The sequence below is a fragment of the Barbus barbus genome (genome assembly GCF_936440315.1).
Source record: "Barbus barbus genome assembly, chromosome: 48".
NCBI classification, from domain to species: Eukaryota; Metazoa; Chordata; class Actinopteri; order Cypriniformes; family Cyprinidae; genus Barbus; species Barbus barbus.
Window position 1 is genome coordinate 22,711,503 of NC_136726.1, and position 24,854 is coordinate 22,736,356.

Here is a 24,854-nt window from a genome sequence, read left to right on the forward strand (position 1 = left end):
TTTATTCTTAATGTAATTATGTGTTCGGCTTCCGGTCTCATTAGCTTCAGCTATTTTAACTGTACATAAGTCCTTTATACTGAAAACTGGTATTTGTTAGTACATTATTTTCATTTATATTCATAATCATATACACACCGATTTGTAGCGCGAATAATTTTACCGTCACTGCATTTTATTCTTCTAGTCACTAATGGACCGGAAGTCACGCACATTCAAGGCTAATAGCTTACTTCCACGTGGTGGCTAGAGCTGTACATTTAACGTAGAGCAACTCAGATCATATGATGAGAAATGTTTCAGATCATATTGTGATCTCTGTCTTTAATTGCAGATCCAGAGCAAGTTTGAGACATTATTGATCTCTTCTGAAACTCTAGAGGAGACACGTGTGAGATTTTGGGAAATATTTCAGACTGTCATTTGTGAAAATTAGGAAAAAAAACATTTTTTTTGGTATTAATTTACATCAGAACTTAAATGGTTTATATATGACCCTGGAGCACAAAAGCAGTCATAAGTCGCTGGGGTATATTTGTAGCAATAGCCAAAAATACATTGTATGGGTCAAAATTATAAATTTTTCTTTTATGCCAAAAATCATTAGGATATTAAGTAAAGATCATGTTCTATGAAGATATTTTGTAAATTTCCTACCGTGAATATATAAAATTTAATTTTTGATTAGTAATATGCATTGCTAAGAACTTCATTTGAACAACTTTAAAGGAGATTTTCTCAATATTTAGATTTTTTTTGCACCCTCAGATTCCAGATTTTCAAATAATTGTATCTCAGACAAATATTGTCCAAACCATACATCAATGGAAATCTCATTTATTCTGCTTTCAGATAATGTATAAATCTCAAGTTTAAAAAAATGACCCTTATAACTGGTTTTGTGGTCCATGGTCACATATATTAAACGAAATGATTCATCTCATCTTCAAGTGTTTTCTCTTAGTCACAGTGTGTTGTTCTTTAAAACATACTGCGTTTACATTCTTCAGTCTCTGAATCCACAAGCCCAGTGTTCCAGCATCAGTGTGGTGAACGGATGAACAAATGAACATGGTTTTGAAAATTGTAGGAAAACAAAGGATAAAAGGTCACCACATCACTTCAAGGGCTTCATTTAACCCATACAGGTGAGTTTATTTCACAGGTGTCTGGTGTTTAGTGTAACTCTGTTGAGTTCATGGGAGTGTTGTTGTGTTGGATTCCTCGCTCTCATCCTCAACACCGCTGGATGAGCACTGACTCTGTCCTGACGTCCCTCCAGAGAACTTCACACACTTTATAGATTTCTGTGACAGAGAAAATTCATCTAAAATTTATCTAATAAATAATACAGAAACTTTAAAGTTGTGATGAAACAAAAGTAGCGACTGATCTTTTCTTCTCTATTGTGAAACACATAACAGAGAAAGTTGTGCAGAGACTTGATTATGTTGATTGGATGTTGAGGTGTGGGCGTGGCACTCAAAAATGGAGGTGGATGTAAGCTTTCAGTAGATTGTAAGAAAGGGGCGGAGTTAATGCAGACTAATTTCATTTTAAGATTGAGTTAAGACGTTTCAGTTTCAAATTATGAGGTAAAAAAAATATGAATCACAATATCATGTATTTCTCAATTCATGTGCACATTAAAAGTGATCACTTTGGCATCGTGTACTTATTTACATGTTGTTCCAAGCCCTATGACTTACTTTCTTTCATGTAGCACAAAAGCAGATGTTTACAAGTGCCGTATAAGTGAGTAAGTGATGACATAATTGACATTTTTAGGAGAATGAACAGTTTTAACCCTTATAGGTGTACCTCTTTAAAAAGTGCATTCATATCAGACCTGTTTATTGCTCACTCCTCGTGGATAGCGTGCGATGTCGTCTCTCCTTTGCTCCACTTTTTCCCAGTCTTCTTCCCAGAGTTGCCTCCTGTAGTCGGATTTCTGTGCCGTGATTCGATGGTAGATCGCCTGGTTTTCGTGGGTCACCTGAAGAAGCCTCTCCCTCCTTATCTCAGCATTCAGACTGTAAAACAGGTTATTGGTTTTTAAGTTATTATTATTAACTAAAACTATTAAAAATGTTCTATTTTTGTTACTTTAAATAAATGTTACCTGAATTTAAATAACTTTATAAATATATATATACACATATATATATATATATATATATATATATATATATATATATATATATATATACACTCACCAGCCACTTTATTAGGTACACCTGTTCAATTGCTTGGTAACACAAATTGCTAATCAGCCAATCACAAGGCAGCAGCTCAGTGCATTTAGGCATCTAGATGTGGTGAAGGCGACTTGCTAAAGTTCAAACCGAGCATCAGAATGGGGAAGAAAGGGATTTAAGTGACTTTGAATGTGGAATGGTTGTTGGTGCCAGACGGGCTGAGTATTTCAAAAACTGCTGATCTACTGGGATTTTCACACACAACCATCTCTAGGGTTTACAGAGAATGGTCCGAATAAGAGAAAATATCCAGTGAGCGGCAGTTGTGTGGACGAAAATGCCTTGTTGATGTCAGAGGTCAGAGGAGAATGGGAAGACTGGTTAGAGATGATAGAGAGGCAACATTAACTCAAATAATCACTCGTTACAACCAAGGTATGCAGAATACCATCTCTGAACGCACAACACGTCGAACCCTGAAGCAGATGGGCTACAGCAGCAGAAGACCACACCGGGTGCCGCTCCTGTCAGCTAAGAACGGAGGCTACAATTCGCACAGGCTCACTAAAATTGGACAATAGAAGATTGGAAAAACGTTGCCTGGTCTGATGAGTCTCGATTTCTGCTGCAACATTCAGATGGTAGAGTCAGAATTTGGCGTAAAGAACATGAAAGCATGGATCCATCCTGTCTTGTCTCAACGGTTCAGGCTGGTGGTGGTGGTGTAATGGTGTGGGGGATATCTTCTTGGCACACTTTGGGCCCCTTAGTACCAATTGAGCATCGTTTAAACGCCACAGCCTACCTGAGTATTGTTGCTGACCATGTCCATCCCTTTATGACTACAGTGTACCCATCTTCTGATGGCTACTTCCAGCAGGATAATGCACCATGTCACAAAGCTCAAATCATCTCAGACTGGTTTCTTGAACATGACAATGAGTTCACTTTACTCAAATGACCTCCACAGTCACCAGATCTCAATCCAATAGAGCATCTTTGGGATGTGGTGGAACGGGAGATTCACATCATGGACGTGCAGCCGACAAATCTGCAGCAACTGCGTGATGCTATCATGTCAATATGGACCAAAATCTCTGAGGAATGTTTCTAATACCTTGTTGAATCTATGCCACGAAGAATTAAGGCAGTTCTGAAGGCAAAAGGGGGTCCAACCCGGTACTAGCAAGGTGTACCTAATAAAGAGGCCAGTGAGTGTGTGTGTGTGTGTGTGTATAAATGCTTTAAAGACATTTACAAACAAAAACCCGCTGAAAATCACAAAAACACCTTAAAACTCCTAAAACTGACTAAAATTGAAAAGTAAGCATTAAAATAATGCAAAGTACTATTACAAATATTATAAGTAAAAAAAATTAAAAAAAAAAATATAGGAAACTGCTGAAAAACAAAAACTCAAAAACTACTTAAACCTTAAGTAAATTTAAAAGAAAACATATAAAAAATACAAAATATTAATAAAAGGTAAAAATAAACAATTCTATATAGACATTTAAAAACACAAAAAAATTTATAAATGCAAAAAAAGACCAATTTTAAATTAAAGACAATATAAAAACTAATTCAAAATATTATTCAAAATATTATAAATAATAATTGATTTTAAAAAATGCCATATAGACATGAAAAACTACTGAAAATCACAAAAACACAACAAAATTACCAAAACGTTTACTATAATTCAAAACAAAACAAAATATGAAAAATGATTCAAAATGTTTCTAAAAAATATTATCAATAAAAATGTATTTTAAAAAAATGCTATATAGACTTAAAAAAAAGTAACTGAAAATCACAAAAACACAACAAAATTACTATAACTAAGTAAAATTGAGACAGAAAATGTAAAACTAAAGTACAAATAAAAACTACTTTAAAATAGTATATATTATATTATGAAATAACACTGTAAAACCAAAATATATATAGTTTTTACATATTCTGAAGGAATTGTGCATGGAACTGAAGTCAAACCTTTTTTAAACAATAAAACAATTCACCAGTCCTTCCATCATACCGTACAAAAACACAACCGGTAAGGCCACAACCCATCCACCGGTGGACCGCGTTCACACGACAGATCCCTCAGGGTTGATGGAGAATAGCTTATGTGTCTCTCAATAATTCATAAAGGCTTTGTCAACAGCCCAGCATGAATGATTCATCCCGTCAGTTTGAGATCCGCAGATGACATGAGACGCCGCGGGAGAAAAGACACCAGAAACCCTTCTCAAACAAACAGCTCCTAACCAGGTCAGCGTGTTACTGTGTTAACTAGCTACAGTCACATAAACACACAAACACCTGCACTCTGGGTAATTGTTCCTGTGGTCCACGAGGCCTTTGGAGCGAGAGATCGCAGCCAGTTTGGACACCAGGTGATGATTGTCTCTCTCAATGATGAACATCCTCTCTTCCTGCACCTGGAAACAACACAAACTTTTAAAATATATTTTAATACATGCATTTGAACAAAAAAAAAATTCCAGTGTAGGTTTGTAAATGCATGTATAAATTGGCATATGAATACATCGTAAGTAGTTGCAGTGAAATAAATGTGTAATACATTCTTGTCTTGAGTCACCTGGATTTTCTTCAGTTTCTTTTGAATATGTGCAGGCGTTTGGATGCCCTTGGTGTTGACCACCGGTTTGGCCTCTCGCACCTAAGAAAGAAATACAGAGAGAAAATTAATTTCAGCTGTGCTCCTGTATTTAAGATTGCGTTTCTTTAAAAGCATTTTAGTCTTTACTGAGCCAGTAGTGTCTAAATTTAAAAATAAACATTTAAATAATATATACACACAGCACTTGCCAAAATATGTTTTTGAAATATTATTCTGATCAAGGCTGCATTTATATGATCAAAAATACTGTAAAAATTGTGAAATATTATTAACATTTAAAATAACTGTTTTCTATGTGGATATCTATTAAAATGTAATTTATTCCTGTGATCAAAGCTGAATTTTCAGCATCAGTCTTCAGTGTCACATGATCTTCATGACCTGCTCAAGAAACATTTCTGAATATTATCAATGTTGTGCTGCACAATATTTTATTTTTCAGGATTCTTTGATGAACAGAAGGTCACAAGAACAGCATTTATTTGAACTTTTTATTAATTTTACTTACCCCAAACTACGTGCATCACAGTTTCCACTCAAATATTGTGCAGCACAACTGTGTTCAACATTGATGATAATCAGAAATGTTTGTTGAGCAGTAAATCAGTATATTAGAAGGATTTCTGAAGATCATGTCAGACACTGAAGACTGCAGTAATGATGCTGAAAATATAGCTGCGCATCACAGCAATCAATAACACTTTAAAATGTTTTTAAGCAATATGAAACAGGATTATGAAGCATAAAGATGCAGAAACCTTGCTGCGGTGGTCCTCATATCGCGTCTGGTCCCATCTCTGCTGCAGGTATTTGTTGGTCGTAGGTTTCAGGGGCTGGTAGGATTTGTGCATCACTTGGCTTGTGTTTGACAGACTGCTTTGTCGGGTCTATTTATAAAACACGGGCAGTTCGAGTCCTGGATGCTGATTGGTAGACAGCAGTATCATTTAAAAACATCTGTTTATCATCCTTAGCAACCACCCTTAGAGACATAAACATAAGTGTTTTTGTTGGTAAAACTAACGGACCAACATGTTTAAAAGTAAATTTTGATTTGCAAGAGGCAATAATATGAGTGATTTGAAGAAGAAAATGTGTCCCACTCTATTTTTGTAGCCTAGTTGCCAAGTATAACAAATATATATATATATAGGCTAACCATTTATTTCAGGCAAAATGACTGGTTTATTAATAATTCAATGACGTATGTGTGCTGGTGTAGTATGTCAGTCATTCATTTAATTGCGAGGCCACGCCCCTTCTGTACTGATCGCGATGTTAAACTAAACGACGGAAGATTTCTGATGCTGCTACATAAACATAGGCTAGATGTGTGTGATGGCATATTAATTATTCTAGCTCCATCAGACCTAAGAACATTCTGTTGCTGTTTTTGGTTAGGCACTATTTCTTATTGCGGAAGGATGACCATTTATGATTTTAAAACATTATGATAATTTTTTTTTGGCCTTAATGTTATGTAGACATAACTAGACTTCAACCAGTAAACAGTGCACTCATCAAAAACATTGATTAAAACTGTAGCGGCAGCCCTTTCAACAAATATAGGCTAAGCTACTAGATAAAAAATGCAATTAACAAATAAGTCATTCTTTTAAAATAACTTTTATTTTTTATTTTGTTTACTTGTTGTATTCATTTATCTATTTTGTGAGAAACGCCCTGCCATCCGCGCAGGGATAAACATAATCATCTGCAAATGAGATGAAAACTTTTGGTCAGATTTTTTAAATGTTTTATTTTGTAAATGAACTTTTTAAAGGGTCCGTTCACCCAAAAATGTTTGGAACGACTAATTAATTACATAATTTTCATTTTTGGGTGAACTAGCCCTTTAAATAGGCTGTGCTTTCTGTGGATTATTTGACTACTCAAAAGAGAATATACGAAAATATAATTTATTCATTTGTGTTTCCTGCTAGCGAAATTTCACATCCAAAAATCTGTTAAAACTGCATCTCTGTATCCATCCTGAGTGTCATCTTACACATTCCTTATGAAAATGAACCCCTACTACTACTCCAAAATTAACTACTACTACTTCTTGGAGAGTGGGGAGGGTTGTACCAATGATTCGCTCAGCAGTCCGGACTACCCTCCGTAGTCTTCTGAGGTCAGATTTGGTAGCTGAGCTGAACCAGACAGTTATTGAGGTGCAGAGGATGGATTCAATGATGGCAGAGTAGAACTGTTTCAGTAAGTCCTGTGGCAGGTTGAACTTCCTCAGCTGGCGAAGAAAGTACAACCTCTGCTGGGCCTTCCTGACAATGGAGTCTATGTGAATATCCCACTTCAGGTCCTGAGAGATGGTGGTGCCCAGGAATCTGAATGACTCCACTGCAGTCACAGTGCTGTTCATGATGGTGAGTGGGGGGAGAGCAGGGGGGTTTCTCCTGAAGTCCACGATCATCTCCACAGTTTTGAGCGTGTTCAGCTCCAGGTTGTTAAGACTGCACCAGACAGCCAGCTCCTTAACCTCCTGTCTGTAATCAGACTCGTCACTGTCCTGGATGAGGCCGATCAGTGTGTCGTCTGCAAACTTCAGGAGCTTGACAGAGGGGTCTTTAGATGTGCAGTCGTTGGTGTAGAGGGAGAAGAGCAGTGGGGAGAGAACACAGCCCTGAGGAGCTCCAGTGCTGATGGTGTGGGTGCTGGATGTGTATTTTTCCAGCCTTTATTGTCATTATATACACGTACAATGAAATTAGGATAGCTTCCCCTCAGCATAATTTACACATATCACGTGGTGCACATTCAACAAACACATGAATCACAAATTTAACCGTCACATACTTGCACAATAGAGAGTGGAGTTACTCTAAGACTGACTTTCAACAAAGCAAGTAGAGAATCATATAGCACATAAGTGTATATTGAACTAACTCTCTCCAAGAAGGAGAAAAAAATATTGCACAATAAGGGGTTGTATTGCACTAAGATGTGCATTGAAAGTGCTTGGGGAGTACAACGTAAATCTGAACTGTGCACGTATGTTTTAAACACTTCAGCTACCTTATATATTCTTACTCCGCACATATTAAATATACATCATTGAAAGCTTATTTACTTCTCAGTAGTAGGCTATGACCTATTTCAGATGCGGCCGAAATTACAACAACAGTGGTTACATACACATATTTTGAATTGTTTGATCAAAATTATTGCTAGGGACCATTTAGTAGTGGCTGGATTTGTTAGGGACATGTCCCAAGTGTCTCTACTAAATTCTACACCCTTGGAATTTAGAATTCTGTTTCCCATTTTAGAATCTGTAAAATGTTAGAAATCAGAATGTTGAGGACTTGAGAACTCAGGACTCAGCTCCAGTGTTTCAGAGTTCAGAATGTGTTGTGTTGTGTTGTGCTGGTCTGATATTCCCCACAGCAGACGGGCCGGAGCGCCTCCAGAGACGGAGCTGTTACCATGGCATCACGGCTCACCTGTACCTGCACCAGTATCCCAGCAGAGGATATCAGGTGTCCGTGAAGTCCTACCGTTCCCGTTCACAGCCCACTGACTTCACTGAACGCTGTGAGGTACACCGGAGAGTAGACGGTCTAATAGTGAATACAGAGCATCTGTCATGAGAAGCACAATGGGAATACGATGAAATAAATAGGGCAGACCAGGGCTTGTTGTCACATTTTTTTTTTTTTTACCTCAATGAATATTTAATATTTCCCAGTAGTGTGTGTGTGTGTGTGTGTATATATAATTCATGTGAAACAGCAAAAATGAAAAACTCTAACATGCAAATATATATTTACAAAAAAAGATATTCAAATTAATGAACTATGTAAAATGATAACATATAAAGGATGTAAATGTGCCAATTTATAAACAAGCATTTATGTAACTAGAGATAACGAGCTATGACAACAAGGCTTGGTCTGCTCTGCCACAGTGTGATTGATTGATTGGCTCCTATTATATATTGGATGGGATGTAGACAAATGTCATAAACTGCTTGTTTGTTTGTTTTTAAGGTTAGTGCGGATGAAATATACCTGCATGCTTCTGTTTGAATCAGGTCCCATACATTTATGTATTATAAGTTTGAACTTATGAACTAGATTTTGTATATAGTGGCACATGGGGCAAGTTGTCACATATGCCAACCCTCAGAAAACATACAAAACTACCAAATTGTGCTATAAGTTTGATCGCAACATATAATCATTGCTGTTAATATTGTTCACCGTCTGTTTGATTATATGACATTACCTGCTTGATTTTTACCGTACATTTCTGCCATATGGACATCAACTTGAGATAGCCACCACTGATAAGCTATTACTAAATATAATATAGCAAGCTGCTATGCAACGATTTGCAACGTGAAAAGTGCTATACAAACAAACTTGCATTGAATATGTAAATCCCAAGATTTTTATCCCAATAACGTAACATTTTCAAGACATAAATCTATGTTTTGCAGGTTTTTTTTATAATAATTTAAAACACTTTTTAAAAAATATTTTTTTGTTATTTTTGACCTTTTCAGTTTTACTGTCTTAAATTCTTTGTTTATTTGTTTTTTAAATAATTTTTCCTAAAAAATGGCAAAAAAATCCTAAAGAGCCATTAAATGGCCTTTAATGCATGTTGAATACTGATTTATTGTGAAATATGGCTTTTTAAAATAGTCATTCATATTTCAAAACGAATCAGTCCCTCTGTAGAGGCATATTGTCGCAAAAGGCCATAAACTGGCTTAAAAATAAATCCCCCAAAAAGTCAGACAGCTAGCCCCGGTCTCTCTTCTGCAGTCTACCAGAATAGTGTCATGTCTATCTGCAGCTGGTTTGAGTTTGATGCAAATCAGCTGATGCTTAATTGCTTGAAACAGCTGAATAAAACAAGTCAGTGTAAATTCAGTTTGTGAGCTGACCGTTGCTCCTCCTGAATTGGCCAAATTGAAAGAGAATTGATCCAGAGACCCAAGGAGTATCGACAGGCACTGATGTTGATGCTGCAGGTGATATTGTTCCTGTTCCTCTGATGACCACCAGATGGTGCAATTCCCTCATCTGTTGATCTCAAGGTAAAGCAGCCATGTTTTGCAGGCCAGTAAAGTTTGGAATCCCAGAGAAAAGCAGCAGCCTGTCCTGATTATAACGCTGCATTTCACAGCTTTTCCATACAAACGTGCCGTTTAGCTGCATAACAAACATCTGTTCGGCAGACAGCATGAATATAGCATTAAAAGGAAAGCATTTGAGGCATTTATGCCATGTAATAAATGCCACATGCCGTGGAATTAAAAAAAAAAGAAGCAGCTGTTTATCTCACAATTCAGACTTTTTTTATAAACACATAATTGCAAGAACTTTTTTCTCAGACTTCTGAGTCTCGCAATTCTGACTTTTTTTCTTGCAATTCCAAGTTTACATCTCGCAATTAAGACTTTTTTCTCAGAATTTTGTCTTTACATCACAATTCTGACCTTTGTTTTGTTGTTGTTTCTGGCCCAGAATAAAAAATAAAGAAGGTAATTGTGACTTTTTATCACAGCTGTGAGGAAAAGTCTGAATTGTGAGGTAAAAGGTCGCAATTAGCTTTTTTTTTTAATCCCATGGCGGAAACATGCTTCCATAAAATGATGTTCATTAACATTGTCAGTGTTGCACAGTTAGTGTCATAGTGTTCAAACAATAATTCATAAAGAGACAATTATTTTAAATGCTCTAGAAAGTGCAGGTCTTCTCTCTCAGATTGAAGGACAGATGAAGCCCAAATGACATCAAAAGTCTCATCTGACTTTTCTAGATTAACAGGAGTCTCCTTAGATATTTCTCCTCAGGAAAAGTCTCACAAATGTCTCTTCTAACGTTTGTGCTAATCTTGTGAGTTTGTTGATTTCCGCTGCTGTATGGAGCGTGTTTGAGGATGATGTTTGTGTTTGTCAGATGATGTCAGCCGCTGTTTTACCAGCATCATAAAGGTGCTTCTGCAAACACGCCTCACTCGCCTCGTGTTTGGAGAACAAGCACGTCAGATTGAGGTGACAGCGAAATCATGCTGTAATTGCCGGTGGTTTCTGATTGTTTGAGGTAGATTAAAACACCTATTTAGTGAGCTAAGTAGGCAGCATTTTAAGGCATCATATGTGCTTCAAAATGTTGGTAGCATAATTATGCTGCCTCATAAAATATATCATTTTGGCCAAATTATAAGGCAGCATTGCATGTATTCATCAAGGAGAAGGCGATCGCAGAATGCATTGCTATGGTGGACACCTTTAGAGAAATACCAAAATCTAATTAAATGAACTGAAATTATGCATATGTGTCTATATTCATGGTAATTAGAGCCTCATGGCACTCGTTATCTTAGCAATATACAAAATGTATTCTAATCTGTTATGAGTCGAGTCTCTCAAGCAGAGCTGTATTGAGTTTCTGTCCATGCAGTGCGTTTTTAGATCACTCACTTATGAGGCTTCATTTCAGTTAAGATGCTGCCTTAGAAACTGCTTTTGTAGATTTTAGAACAGAGCCTTTCTTTTTCTCTCAGACCCTTTGTTTTTCCCTTGTCATAAAATCAATTGTTAGGTGCCTCCACACACTTCCTGTGTGTGTGTGGGGGGGGGGGGGGGGTGCTAGTGAATAAGCTGATAATTCCTCCTGAGAACAGAGAACTGCCCACCAGCAGGGGCTCTGGGCTCCGACCACCTAGAAACCACCCTGAACTCCCTAGTGATGCCTTAGCAACCACCTTGAACATCCTAGCAGCCACTGTGAGCACTCAAGCAACGGCTTTAGCATCCACCCACAACACCCTAGCAACAACCCTGAACACCCTAGCAATGGCCCTAGCATCCACTCACAACACTCTAGGAGCATAGCAACCACCTTAAACACCCTAGCAATACCCTGGCAACCACTGCACTAGCAACACCCTAGAAACCAACACAAATGTCTTAGCAACACCTTAGCAACCACTATTAACTCCCACCAACACCCTAGCAATCATCCACAACACTCAAGCAATGCCCTAGCAGCCATTCATAACACCCTAGCAACCAACATGAAAACCATGGCAACTGCCATCAAACACCCTAGCAACTGCAACTGCTGTGTACACCCTAGCAATGGCCACGCAACCGCCATGAATATCTTAGCAACACCCTAGCAACTACCCACAACACCTTAGCCACCGTCATGAATACCCTAGGACCATAGCAACAGCCATGAACACCCTAGTAAGGCCATACCAACCACCTAAAACACCCTAGCAACCACTACCCTAGCAACACCCTAGAACCCGAGATGAACATCTTAGTAACACCCTAGAAAACACTATGAACACTCTAGCAACCACCCATAACACCCTGGGAAAACCCCCTATTGATTGCCATGAATGCTGAATGAATGATTGAAGCATTTATATAGCGCTTTATTGTGCTTTACTATACACCCAAAGCACTTTACGATCATATGGGGGGTCTCTCCTCAACCACCACCAGTGAATACTGTTCATGTTGTTGTTGTTTTTGATTGTTTTGTTAGCTATCAAGGAGACATTCAGATCATGTGGTTTGATTGCAGTGTGTAGATGAAACAGAGTTTGTGTTTGTCATTTGCTCTCTGCTGAGCATCACGTGATTGTAGTGTGTCCAAACACACACACACACACAGAGCTGGAGTGTTTTATAGACGCTGCTGTTAGAGCATTGATTGTGTCAAACGGAGCAGCCGCCACACACTGGGCCGGACAAAAGCCCTGCTCTCTATTGATTGGATAAAAGTAATAACTGACAGGTGATTCCCTGCGTTTAATCAATGTCCTTGTGTTGACCCCTCCTCCTCAGCCGGGGGTCAAAGGTTACAGCAGATATTGAGAAACAATTGCAGCCGCCCCTGGGGCAATTTGTCCAGGTCAGAGGGGTGTGGAGAAAGCGCTGATTCTCCATCTGTTTGCAGGAGATCCCAGGAGAGTCGATCCCAGTCACTGCTGATCTGATCTCAGGTCAGAAACCCCTTCATGCACACATTACTGATCATAACCATTGTGACGGCTTACATTCATTATGTAAGTGTGTGTGTGTGTCACACACACACACACACACACATAAAATGGTTATTATTATGATTGATTTGAAATTGATTTGACTATTGAGTTCATAATATTCATAATAAAGATTATATATTCATTATATATGTTTTCGTTATGTGTGTGTGTGTGTGTGTGTGTGTGTGTGAGTGTTTAATTTGATTGTAATTTTTTTAACCAAAAAATAGCAATTGTGTGTGCATTCAAATATGTGACCATGGACCACAAAACCAGTCATAAGAGTAAATTTTTCAAAATATTTAGAACAATATTTGTCTGAGATACAACTATTTGAAAATCTGGAATCTGAGGGTGCAAAAAAATCTAAATATTGAGAAAATCTCCTTTAAAGTTGTTCAAATGAAGTTCTTAGCAATGCATATTACTAATCAAATATTAAGTTTTGATATATTTACGGTAGGAAATTTACTAAATATCTTCATGGAACATGATCTTTACTTAATATCCTAATGATTTTTGGCATAAAAGAAAAATCTATAATTTTACAATGTACAATGTAAAACTGTACTGTTGGCTATTGCTACAGATATACCTGTGCTACTGCTTTTGTGCTCCAGGGTCACAAATATTCTCATTAATTGGTCACCTGAACATGTGTTTAAGTTGTAAATACACAAAACTAACATGAACGCAACCTAAACCCGGATGGGCTTTTTGTTCTTGGCGTGGGAAGCGGACACACATTTTTCCCATGATGCACCGGAAAATTGAACCGTGACTGAAATCTCATTATATCTTCAATCAGGCATCTGCACGTACAGACATATCCTGTGATCTGCTTCCTCCACGTTTTGGGAAGATGTCCAGTAAAGAGACTGAATTGGGCAGCTCTTCAGATTCGTCAGGGACGAGGACGCTCTGTTCATTTGTCTCTGTGTTTTATGATGAAAATATCCAGCGTGCTCTTGTTTGGTTTCTCCGGATTGATTTTCCCAGCAGTTGGCGTCGTGATCTGCTGGCGACGAAGCCTGTGACCTCCTCCTGGTTTCTCCAGGCCACAGGGAGGAGGTCGCAGTCGCTGCAGGTTTGCAGGAGAATGAAAGGCAGGCTGGGAATCACGCTCCTCTCAAACACTCCAGATTAGCAGCGTTTCAGACGCAATACAACATGAGTTTAAGAAGATAGTTTCCTATTACAGAGTTATTGTGATGAGTTATGACAAGGTCTAAATAGATTTTTGTCAGATATGAGGTATAGTGATGTATAATACTCTATACTGTTGGATAATGATGGATATTGATGCATAGCACTATATAGTGTGGTGTAGTTATTTACACCAAAACACACAGCTAAGCATTTTTTTGTTTGTTTTAGTTTTTAATCCAGTTTGTTGTTATTGTTTTAAATAAATAAATACAAATTTAGATGAACTGTTCAAACTACAAGAGTAATTTTTTATTTAGTAATGTATTTATTGCAGTGGTTGATTTCTTTATATTCATACTATAGAAAAATATTTTTTTGTAAATTGTGATTTAGTTTTAGATGGACTGTTCAAACCTTTTTTTTATGCAACACAATTGAAAAGGATTTTTAAATTAATTTTTTAGATGGACTTTTCAAATGGAAAGTTGAGTTATTTATTTAAATAATTTTTATCTTTTGCTTGGACATTTGTTTTATTTTTATTTCATGCAACATACAATAGAAAAAGAGTTTAAAAATTCAGATTTTTAGAATGACTGTTCAAAAATCTGCATGTTGCATGTTATTATTTATTTATTTTTATTTATTTATTTACTTTATTTAACTTTATGCATCATACAATAGAAAAATGGTTTTAAACTGTTCAAACTGCAAGTTTTATTTTTATGTATTTATTAATATCAGATATGAGATTATTATTTTTCATTCATTTATTATAATGTTTTCCTGAGAATGTCTCTTCACTCTTTTCATGGGTGGAAGGTACAGAATCATTCAGGGGCTTCATTTTGAAGTGTATGTGAGCAGATTTTTCTCTTCATCTGTGAAAGCTGAAGAGCTCTTGCTGTGGGATTTGCCAGAGCAGATGGGTTTTTATCAGTTTACCCCCCCCCCCCCCCCCCCCCCCCCCCCAAAAAAGAAAACTTCTGCGGCTAATTATCTCCTGTTGTGTGGCTCGTTACACCTGTCTCTCTGACGGCTGTTAATGGGGCAGAGAAGAATGATAAATCAAGAGTTTTGTGTGAGTTCTGCGTGACTTACTGCACTTTTCAACACAGACGGACGCGTGTTCACACACACTCTGCTCGTCAGGCCTTATGTTGAGCTGATCAATTATGCGCGGGGCTTTTGTGCACACATTTTAGTCTGTTGTATAATTAAAACTCATCATTCAAAACTTGATGTGGAGCACTTAGCTTTGATATCTAGGAAAAGGGTGTTTGGTCACCAATTTTTGAGTGAATCTTAAGAAAAAAAAAATTTAATCACATGTTGTAGATTTCTATATTTGCATTATTATTATTATTATTAAAAAACGCTTTGCCCACCAAATTTTCATTACAGTAATGCCAGAAAATCTCATTGTCATTACTGTAATGCTTCTTAAAGTAATGCATGTTTTACTCTCAGTTTTGTGTAATTTCCACTTCCACTGATAATTAATAGTATTCATTTAATTTCAATTTTTTCATTGGATTGTTGACAGGAATTAGCTTTTAATTACTCTAAACAAATTATGTTTTTATTTAAATGAATGTAAAGTAAAGCCAGTATATCTATTATAATGTATAAATACAAAATTAAAATATAATTAATATTTAAAATGTAATATAATTAGATTTTTTTATTAAATTTGAATAGATTAAAAAATTTAAAAAATGCAATAATAATTGTAATATATATTACAATTATCATTACATGTATTGCATATTGTATGTGTATATATATATATAAATAAACATAATATTGGCTTAATGTGTGAATGCAATTTATTCAACAATGAAAATAATAAATCTGTAATATATATATATATATATATATATATATATATATTTAATTCATTTAAATTTCAATTATTTAAAAATAAGTGTGATGCTGTAATAAAGATAATAAAAATACTGTAATAATTAAGCTAATACACACACATATATGTGTGATTCAGTGTTTGTTGGGAAGTGAGATATCATGATCTGCTGTATGTTGAGGAGGGAAAGTGTTTCTCATTCATGTGTAAATCTCATTTTTCTCCTGCTCTGCTTCATGTAAACTCACAGAAAGGAGTGTAACTGATGTTATTAGGGTTTTATCCTCAATGACCCCTGAGTTTGGGCCCCTGGAGGAACGAATGAATGCATTCCTCCTGTCTTTCTGTTTCTCTCCAGGAGTTCATTTGCACTTGTACATGTTTGCTATTCATGCCTGGTCTCTAAGCTGACGGAGGCCCCAATTTTTGTCTGTTTTTGCCGTTTTTTTTTTTTTAATCGTTGGTGTTTGGAGATTATTTGTGAGATGGAGCCAATTAAGTTGCGAGCTGAGTCTGTGGCCCTTGTTAATCAAGACATTTACACTTCATGCAGCCTTTCCTGCAGGTGAAACTCTTCACATCTTAATGTCAGCGCAAACCCTCCTCAACATGATTCTCCAAAGTTTGCCGTAGTCAGTTTAATGGTATTTGCATCATTATTTAACACCCACAAAAGCATTCTGTGCCTGTGTTGTTAGTAGATCACACTAATTTGCTCTGTTGGTCATTATGGAAATGATCTGTGTGTGTTCTTTAACTTGCTCATTGTAAGTAGATCCTCTGCAGAAATTTCATTCTAATTGGCACTTTTATGGGATTGCACTCTCATGCTAATTAGTAAATGAGTAAATCTGGCCCTTAGTCCCTTGTCTGCCATTGCTCAGCTCTTGAGAGGTAAGTTTATCTCTCACACTTTTTCTGAGGTTATTTATTACAATTTTGACTTTTTTCTCACAAATCTCGCAATTTTAACTTTTAGTTTCCATCTCGCAATTCTGTTTAGTTTTTTTTCCCCCACAGATTTTTAGACTCCTGACTTTAGAATTCTGAGAAAAAAGTAAAAATTAAAAGATGTAACTCCAAATTGTAAGAAAAAAAGTCTGAATTGCAAGATGTGAAATTGCAATTGTAGATATGCAGTATCTTCAGTATGCAAAATCTGCAAATTGTCTTTTTAACATTTAAAAAAAAAAACTTTTTACATTTTAAACTTTAATTTTGATCTATACTTTATCTAACATTGACCTGCTGACTAGTCAGCTACTTTTCTGGGTGACTAGTTACTGTGTAAAATGTGTAGTCATGCGAGTGCTAATATACTGAAGGCATATATCGGATACATACAAGTAGATTTACAGTTAAACATGCAGTAATATTAGTTTTATACTCAGAATTGTGCATTAAACATGTAGCGTGTGTGTTGATGTGCTGGTGCTGGCTCGAGTGCTGGAAGTGTTTTTACTGTTCTGGGGAAACACAGCCGACTTTAATGAGCCTTATGAGGCGTGTTGTGGAAAAAACACTTTTATTATGCCAAACTTCCATTCCCCTCGATCCCTCGAGCTCCACGCAGTCATGCCAGGATTCCTGCAGCAAATATAAACCATTACTAAAACAAAATCTCACAGCACACATAGATCTGCATCAGTAGAAAACACATGCACTGAATAGAACTGAATATTCTGTTTGTAGAATATTATATTATGTCTGAGTGTTTCTGGGATATCTTATGGAAGCCACGGGATGAAAAAAAATCTGAGGAAATTGTGACTTTATATCTCACAATTCTGACTTTTTTTCTTGCAGTTCTGAGTTTTTATCTCACAATTTGGTATTTTTTCTCAGAATTGTGAGATAAAAAGTCACAATTACCTTTTTTTATTATTCTGTGGCAGAAACAAAAAAAATGATTTAAACTGATTTAAAATGATTTAAAAAAGAAAAGTGAGATAAACTTGCAATTCTGATAAGAAAATTCGAAATTGTGAGAAAAAAAGTCAGAATAATGAGATAAAAAATTCACAATTGCCTTGTTTATTTTAAATTTCTTGTTGAAAAACAGAATTGTGCGATTATAAACAGAATTCTGAGGAAAAAAGTCAGAATTGTCAGATATTAATTTGAAAAAATTGAGAATTGTGAAATATGAACATATAATTGTAAGATACCTGTATAAACTCGCAATTCTGATAAGAAAATTTAGAATTTTGAGATAAAAAGACACAATTACCTTGTTTTTTGTTTTTTTTTATTACGTGGTGAAAAACAAAATTGCAAGATGTAAACTCAGAATTGTAAGATTCTGCCTTTGTTTTCTGAGAACTGGGAGAAAAAAGTCCGATTTGTAAGTTAAAAGGTTCACAGGCTCCACAGTATCTCTCTCTGTTTGAATAGTTTAACATCTATAGTCTTTCACAGACACAGATGTCTTCATCATCCGAGGAGTTTTTAATGAGTCGTTTTACAGAGATCAGGTAATGACGTTCAAAGCTCAGCGATAATTGCATCAACACCCTCTTTTACAGATGATAATCGTCATCTTTTCAATTAAGCCTGTGCGTTGAGTTCCCAGGTGTGACGTTGTCCTGTGGAGGAGCGCGGATGAATAAATGTCATTGAGACTGATTGGCTCAGCGGTCGTCTTTATCTCACCGCAGTAAAAACAGAGAGTCGGTGGGTTGAATATCTCAGAGGGAGGTGTGTTTTACGCCATTCATCCAAGGGTTTATTGTGGAATAGTGTGCTAGCATTCTACCCATGTTGAAATATGCAGTATTTATAGTGTGCAAAGCATCCTAATTGTAAGCATTGAATATCAACTTCAATTTTTTATGTTTTTAACTTGAATTTTTATCTCTGCTTTAAAACATTTGATGACAAATGATCAATGAACTGACAAATGTTAACATTTTTAATGCACCTCAGTCGTGGTATTGAGGGTGGAGAGAGCGCTGGACATTCACTCCCCCCCCACCTACAATCCCTGCCGGCCCGAGACTCGAACCCACAACCTTTGGATTACGAGTCAGACTCTCTAACCATTAGGCCACGACTTCCCCAAAGTCATGGCCTAACTCTTCATATATTTATACAATAGAATAATATAATTTTTTTATTAATACAATAGAAGCCCATGCTCTTATTTACACAGTAAATGTGTGTAAAGATCCTTTAACTGCTCCTTTAAAGCATACCTCAGAAGCTAAAAGCCGATGAAAGCTCAGTCTCCTGGAAATCACGCTTTGAGATTCGTGATCAGATCAGATGAGTCTCTCTCAGTTCAGTCAGACACGAGTCCTGCGGGATGATTCATGCCTCCGTCATCATCATGGCCTGGGTTTGTGTCCGCTGGACTGCTTATTTATTCATGAGCGAGTGTCTCTGTGGTGCATTAGTCGTGTCGATGAGCACATGAAGCGACCCGAGCCGAGCCGACTGTCCATTACTGACCAGAGCCGGCCATGACGAAAGAGAGACTCCTAAACACACTGCCACACTTCAGGACTGACCATCTCATTTACATGTGGAGTCAAGCACATAAATTAACATTCCATGTGTTTTACATGCTATTTTATTTGATTTCATTTTATCATCCATTTATTCAACCATTTTTCACTTGCCCTATAGGGTCATGGGTTTTATTTAATGTAGTGTGTATATATATATATATATATATATTTCTATTTCTTTACTATTATTATTTTTAACTATCCATCCATGTTACTTTTTTTTTTTTTTTTTTTTCTTTTTTTTTTATCTTATCTTATCTTATCTTACCTTATCTTATCCATTTTCCAAACTGTTTGCCCTATTACTACATGGGTTTTATTTTGTTTTATTTTATTTTATCATCATATTTTATTTTATTATCCATTTATTCAATCATTTTCCACTGGTCCTATAGGGTCATGGGTTTTATTTAATTTAATATATATTTGTATTCTATTTTATGCATTTGTTTTTTTATTATTTTAACTATCCATCCATGTTACTTTGTTTTGTTACTTGTTACTTTTTAAAATTTATTTTGTTTTCAGCTTGCATTGGGACTGTTTATTGAATGTTACAGGTTCAACCTTTGGTTTGTGATTTTTTTTTTTTTTTTTTTTTTTTTTTTTTTTTTTTTTTTTCATCTATTTATTCAACCATTTTCCTCTTGTCCTATAGGGTCATAGGTTTTATATAAATTTATTTTTAATCCATCTATTTTCCAAACTACTTTCCCTATGTAGGATTGCATATTATTATTTATTTTATTTTTTATTTTGATATTTTTAATTTATTAATTTTTTTCATCCATTCCTCCAACAATTTTCCACTTGCCCTTTAGGATCATGGGTTTTATTTAAAAAAAAAATATATATATATATATATATATATTTTCTCAATTTTATGTTTTTTTTCTAATTATTTTTTACACATCCATCCATTTAATTTAATTTTTTAGCTTGCATTGTGACTGTATATTGAATGTGACAGGTTCAGCCTTTGGTTTGTGATTGTTGTCCAGACATTGTGAGTCACTGGCAGTTTCAAACACACACAGTGGTCAAAGGAACATGCGTGTTATCACTTTGTGTTCATTGCACAATGAATGAGTTCTTCCACCTGTCTGGTGTGTATCTGTCCCTGAGCCTGTGTTAAACTGTGCTGGGATTGCAGGAGTGGCTGATAGTCAAGGTCACCTGGGTAAAAGCCTCTGGGAAAATGAACAAGGCTGTAGCGTGAACATGATACTCTGCATGCTAGCTCTGGCTTGGATCTACAGACACATGGGAAAAACGAGACGGCTGTTACAGTTCAGTGGGTTTAGCTGACGCTAACATGATGCAACAGTGAACCAGGCTTTCAACTTAACGTCTGACAGACTTTAACAGAAGCAGAAAGTGAACTTCTGTAGGGTCAGTCTTACAGTCAGCATGAAAAATTGACTTCGAATAGTCAGTAGACAATTTAGTCAAAATAAGACTATGTATTAGCAAAGTAAATAATCAAGTATTTACTTTGCTAATACATATTCTTAGTCTTATTTTACTTATTACACTATTTTATTTTAATCTTTTTTTCTTTAATGCATAAATCCATTTTCCAAAGGGCTTGCTCTAGGTTTGCAGGTTTTTATTTTACTTTATTTTATTTTTGTTATCCATTTTGTATTTCAATATTTTTATTTTTTCCATACATCCATTTTAATTTTTTATTGTACTTTACTATTTCTTATTACTATAGTCATATTGTGAATAATCCATCAGAACACTATTTATTTGAATAATTTTATTTGATATTTAATTTAATTTTATTGTTTTTATACATCCACCCATTTTCCAAACTGCTTGCCCTTGGTAGGATTGCAGGGGTTTATTTTATTATATTTTATTTTGTTTTATTATGCATCCTTTTTATTTTATTATGTATTTCAAATGTATTATTCAGGATTAAAAATGCTTGCGTAATCATCCATTTAAATGTACACTAATAGCTTTCCTTGAAAGCTCTCACGAATTAAATCAAGTCCCATTCTACATATATTCTTGTTGAATATCCCGTTTCACTAGAAAATACAATTACGGAAGTAAAATCAGTTGCAAATAATGTTCAATGTTGACTGTTTTTATTAGAATTGACCCTTTCTGTAAGTTTATCCTGTTGCACTCATTATGCATTCATGATACATCATCAATAACAATTCAGTTTCATGAGTTTGGACAGACTGCTTTCATAGCAACTACAAATCCTAATCGTTCACATGATCGCAAACTGCCTTTTGAAGCGGATGCAGTTCGCTGATGTTAACCTGAGAAAACCCTTCACTTCCCGCTCTTCTGTGCTTCTCTTCTCTCTCCTCCACCTCCTCTTGTGCTCCAGCTGTTCTGCGGTGCTCGTCATTATTTATTCATGAGACTTTCTCTCCATATTCATGTTCTGTGTCCAAGGTTATCTGTGAAGTGTGAGGAGCGAATTCAACTGAAAACAGTGTTCAAGAGCTCAGGTCTGAGCATATGAACACACGCCATTACGTTACTGATGGATCCATATGCGTTTCTGCTAAACATATGCTGTTTTAACCATAAAATCTACAGTAAACTGCATTCAAAACACATTTTATTTCCATAATCTACTGTGTTTTGTGTGAAATGGGATATTCAATGTGGAAGAAATGTAAGACGGGCCTTTTATTTTGAACTGGGTTCATGAGAAATCGATTGGATGCTGTAAAGCGTCTCTATATTTACATAAGTGGATGGCGGAGCAAAATATGACATTATATTGATGAAAGATTATATGTTTTTGTTTTTATTTGATTTCATGTTGTATTTTTTTCCTCCATTTAAAACATTTTACTTCTAAAGAAATGAATAGTCATCCAGACAGATCAGTTTCCTGCGTTATTTTAGTATTATTTATATACTATTATAGTATTTATTGACATTACTCATCTTACAATCATCTTTTATTTTTATATTTTCAGTTTTTATTTTTATTTTTATTTATATACTTTTGTAGTATTTATTGCTTTTTATAATCTTTCATTTTTATATTTGTAATTTTCTTTTTTTATTAATATACTGTTTAAATATTTATTGATTTTTTTTTTTTTTTATCAGCTTTTATTTTTATATTTGCAATCGTTTTTCTTTTTTTTGGAAGTAATTTATTTAAATGCTTTTGTCATTTTTATTAGTTTATATATATATATACAGTATATATATTCCCATATAGCTTTAATGCATTTTTAGTGCAATATAGTACATTTAATACTTCAATTTAAACTTAAGTTAGTTTTCAAGGCAACATTTCTCATTTTCATTTCAGTTAGTTTTTCATCTAATGTTTATATTTTATGTTATTTGAACTTTTTGTTAATTAACAAAACATGTTTTAATGGTTTTACTTAATAACACTGGTTTTATATGAGGTCCTCTCAAAATTAATTTCTCAGAAATCAGTAGCAATAAATGCAATGCAGTTTTCCTTTGCATTGTTAAAATTGTTTTATTTAAAAAAAAATTGAACCTGCTTTCCTTATGTAGGGTTGTGGATTAATTTTAATTTGTAAAAAAATTCCATCCATTAATTAATTTTCCAAATCACTTTTCCTATATTTATATTTTATTGGGTGAACTGGTCCTTTTATTTTATTTTCAGCTTGCATCATGACTGTATATTGTAACATGTCATGGCTCCTGTTTTCAAGCGTACTAAACTGATTTTAAGCAGCATGTGACATCATACTGTGTGCAGGATCATGAATGCGCTCGAGCGTTGAGGAAATCGAATGCAGTATTCATGCGTGTTGTGTCTGTGTCCAGCTCAGCCATCGATTCCCGTCCAGCGCCTCTGGATCTGGATAACATAATATCTGCTGTGCATGTTATTATGTTACATGTTTTATTTCTATCAGACAGGGATCAATTCTGGTCGATGTTAATTCACTTTGTCTGAATTACACCAGCTGTTTTTTTATTTGCGCTGGCAGGAGATTGAGGTGACAGGTTTATTTCTGGGATCTTCTCTACACTTTTAGCATCATTTAATTTGTGCGTCCTTCATAATACAGATACTGAGTTGACATTTCAAAGACCAGATGAAACCAGCCTAAAGGCCTGGACATTCATCCACCTACAAACATTCATCCACCTACAGACAAAAAGGTTGTTTTCATGAAGAACAGTGAGATGTTTTCTTAAAGATCAAGAAGTTATTGAAGGAGTAGTTCACTCAAAAATTTGCTGAAAAGGGCCTCACTCTCAGGCCATTCGAGATTTTGTTTCTTCATCAGATTTGGAGAAATGTAGCATTGCATCACTTGCTCACCAATGGAAGTGAATGGGTGCCGTCAGAATGAGAGTCCAAACGACTGATAAAAACATCACATTAATCCACAAGTAATCCACACCACTCCAGTCCATCAGTTAATGTCTTGTAAAACCAAAAGCTGTGTTTTTGTAAGAAATAAATGTGTTATTATGATGCTTTTAACTTTAAACCCTTGCTTCAAGCTAATATATGAGTTTTCTATCCATAATATTGCTTACTCTTAGTGTAAAAATGGTCTCATCTGAATTAGGAGAGAAATATGCACAGATCAAGCACGGTTTACAAGTCAAAACTTGGATTACTTGTGGATTATTGTGATTTTTTTTGTTTTTATCAGACGGCACCCATTCACACAATACACTCCAAAAATATTTAACCTTAAATGTACGTTTTAAACACACATAAATCATTTTAGTGTTCCACAGCAAGCCATATTTTAACCACTTTTTACCTGAAAAATGTTGTTGTTTTTTTCACAATGAACAGATTAATGCAGATTTTAAGTAATATGAATAAATGCATTTTGAAAGTATGATTATTTAAATAAAATCAAATAGATGCAGTAAGATTCAAATAATTTGACTGTTTGTCTGATAAATATGCATCATGTTAATTTTATTAGTTTGCCTATGGTAAAACTGTATTCCAAATGAGTGGATATCTATATGCAATTGAAATGCATGAAAAAATCAAAAATTTTGACTTCTATTAAAATTTATAGAATTTGTAAAGTACACTTTTTAAAAGGCTACTTGCCTTATCGGTTGTATAAATGTGTTGATCAGCTACCTGTTGTACAGGAGTGAGTGTTATTTTATTTTAGTCTGATGAAGATTAATTTTACAATGTGAATAGAGCTTTTTTGAGTGATTTGTTACGCATTGGGTGTGAAATGCTTGTCTTTTAACCTGATTTAACTAGTCTCCCAAGTTTCTGCCTGGTCTCCAAGCCTGACAAGTCCCTAAAAGCCCTGAATCCATTAATCTGGATAAGTGGATTTCAGCATAGTGGCTAGAAGAGACCGGTTTAAAGAGAGAGTTGGCCAACAAATGAAAATTCTGTCATTTCCTCACCCTGCACTTGTTCCAAACCTGTATGAGTTACATTCTTCTGTAGAACACGGAAGAAGATATTTTGAAGAACC

General features: G+C 35.3%; 1 protein-coding gene across 1 annotated transcript; it reads right to left on the reverse strand.

Annotated features, from left to right (window-relative positions):
* Positions 1 to 823: 823 nt before the first annotated feature.
* Positions 824 to 5,811, reverse strand: LOC306866395 (sperm axonemal maintenance protein CFAP97D1). Its single transcript, XM_079411581.1, has 5 exons — positions 5,604 to 5,811; positions 4,804 to 4,884; positions 4,524 to 4,642; positions 1,850 to 2,033; positions 824 to 1,307 (listed from the first exon to the last, which is right to left on the reverse strand). The coding sequence occupies exons 1-5, from the start codon at positions 5,694 to 5,696 to the stop codon at positions 1,197 to 1,199; spliced, it is 588 nt and encodes a 195-aa protein (XP_079267707.1). The 5' UTR covers positions 5,697 to 5,811; the 3' UTR covers positions 824 to 1,196.
* Between the last annotated feature and the right edge of the window lie 19,043 nt (positions 5,812 to 24,854).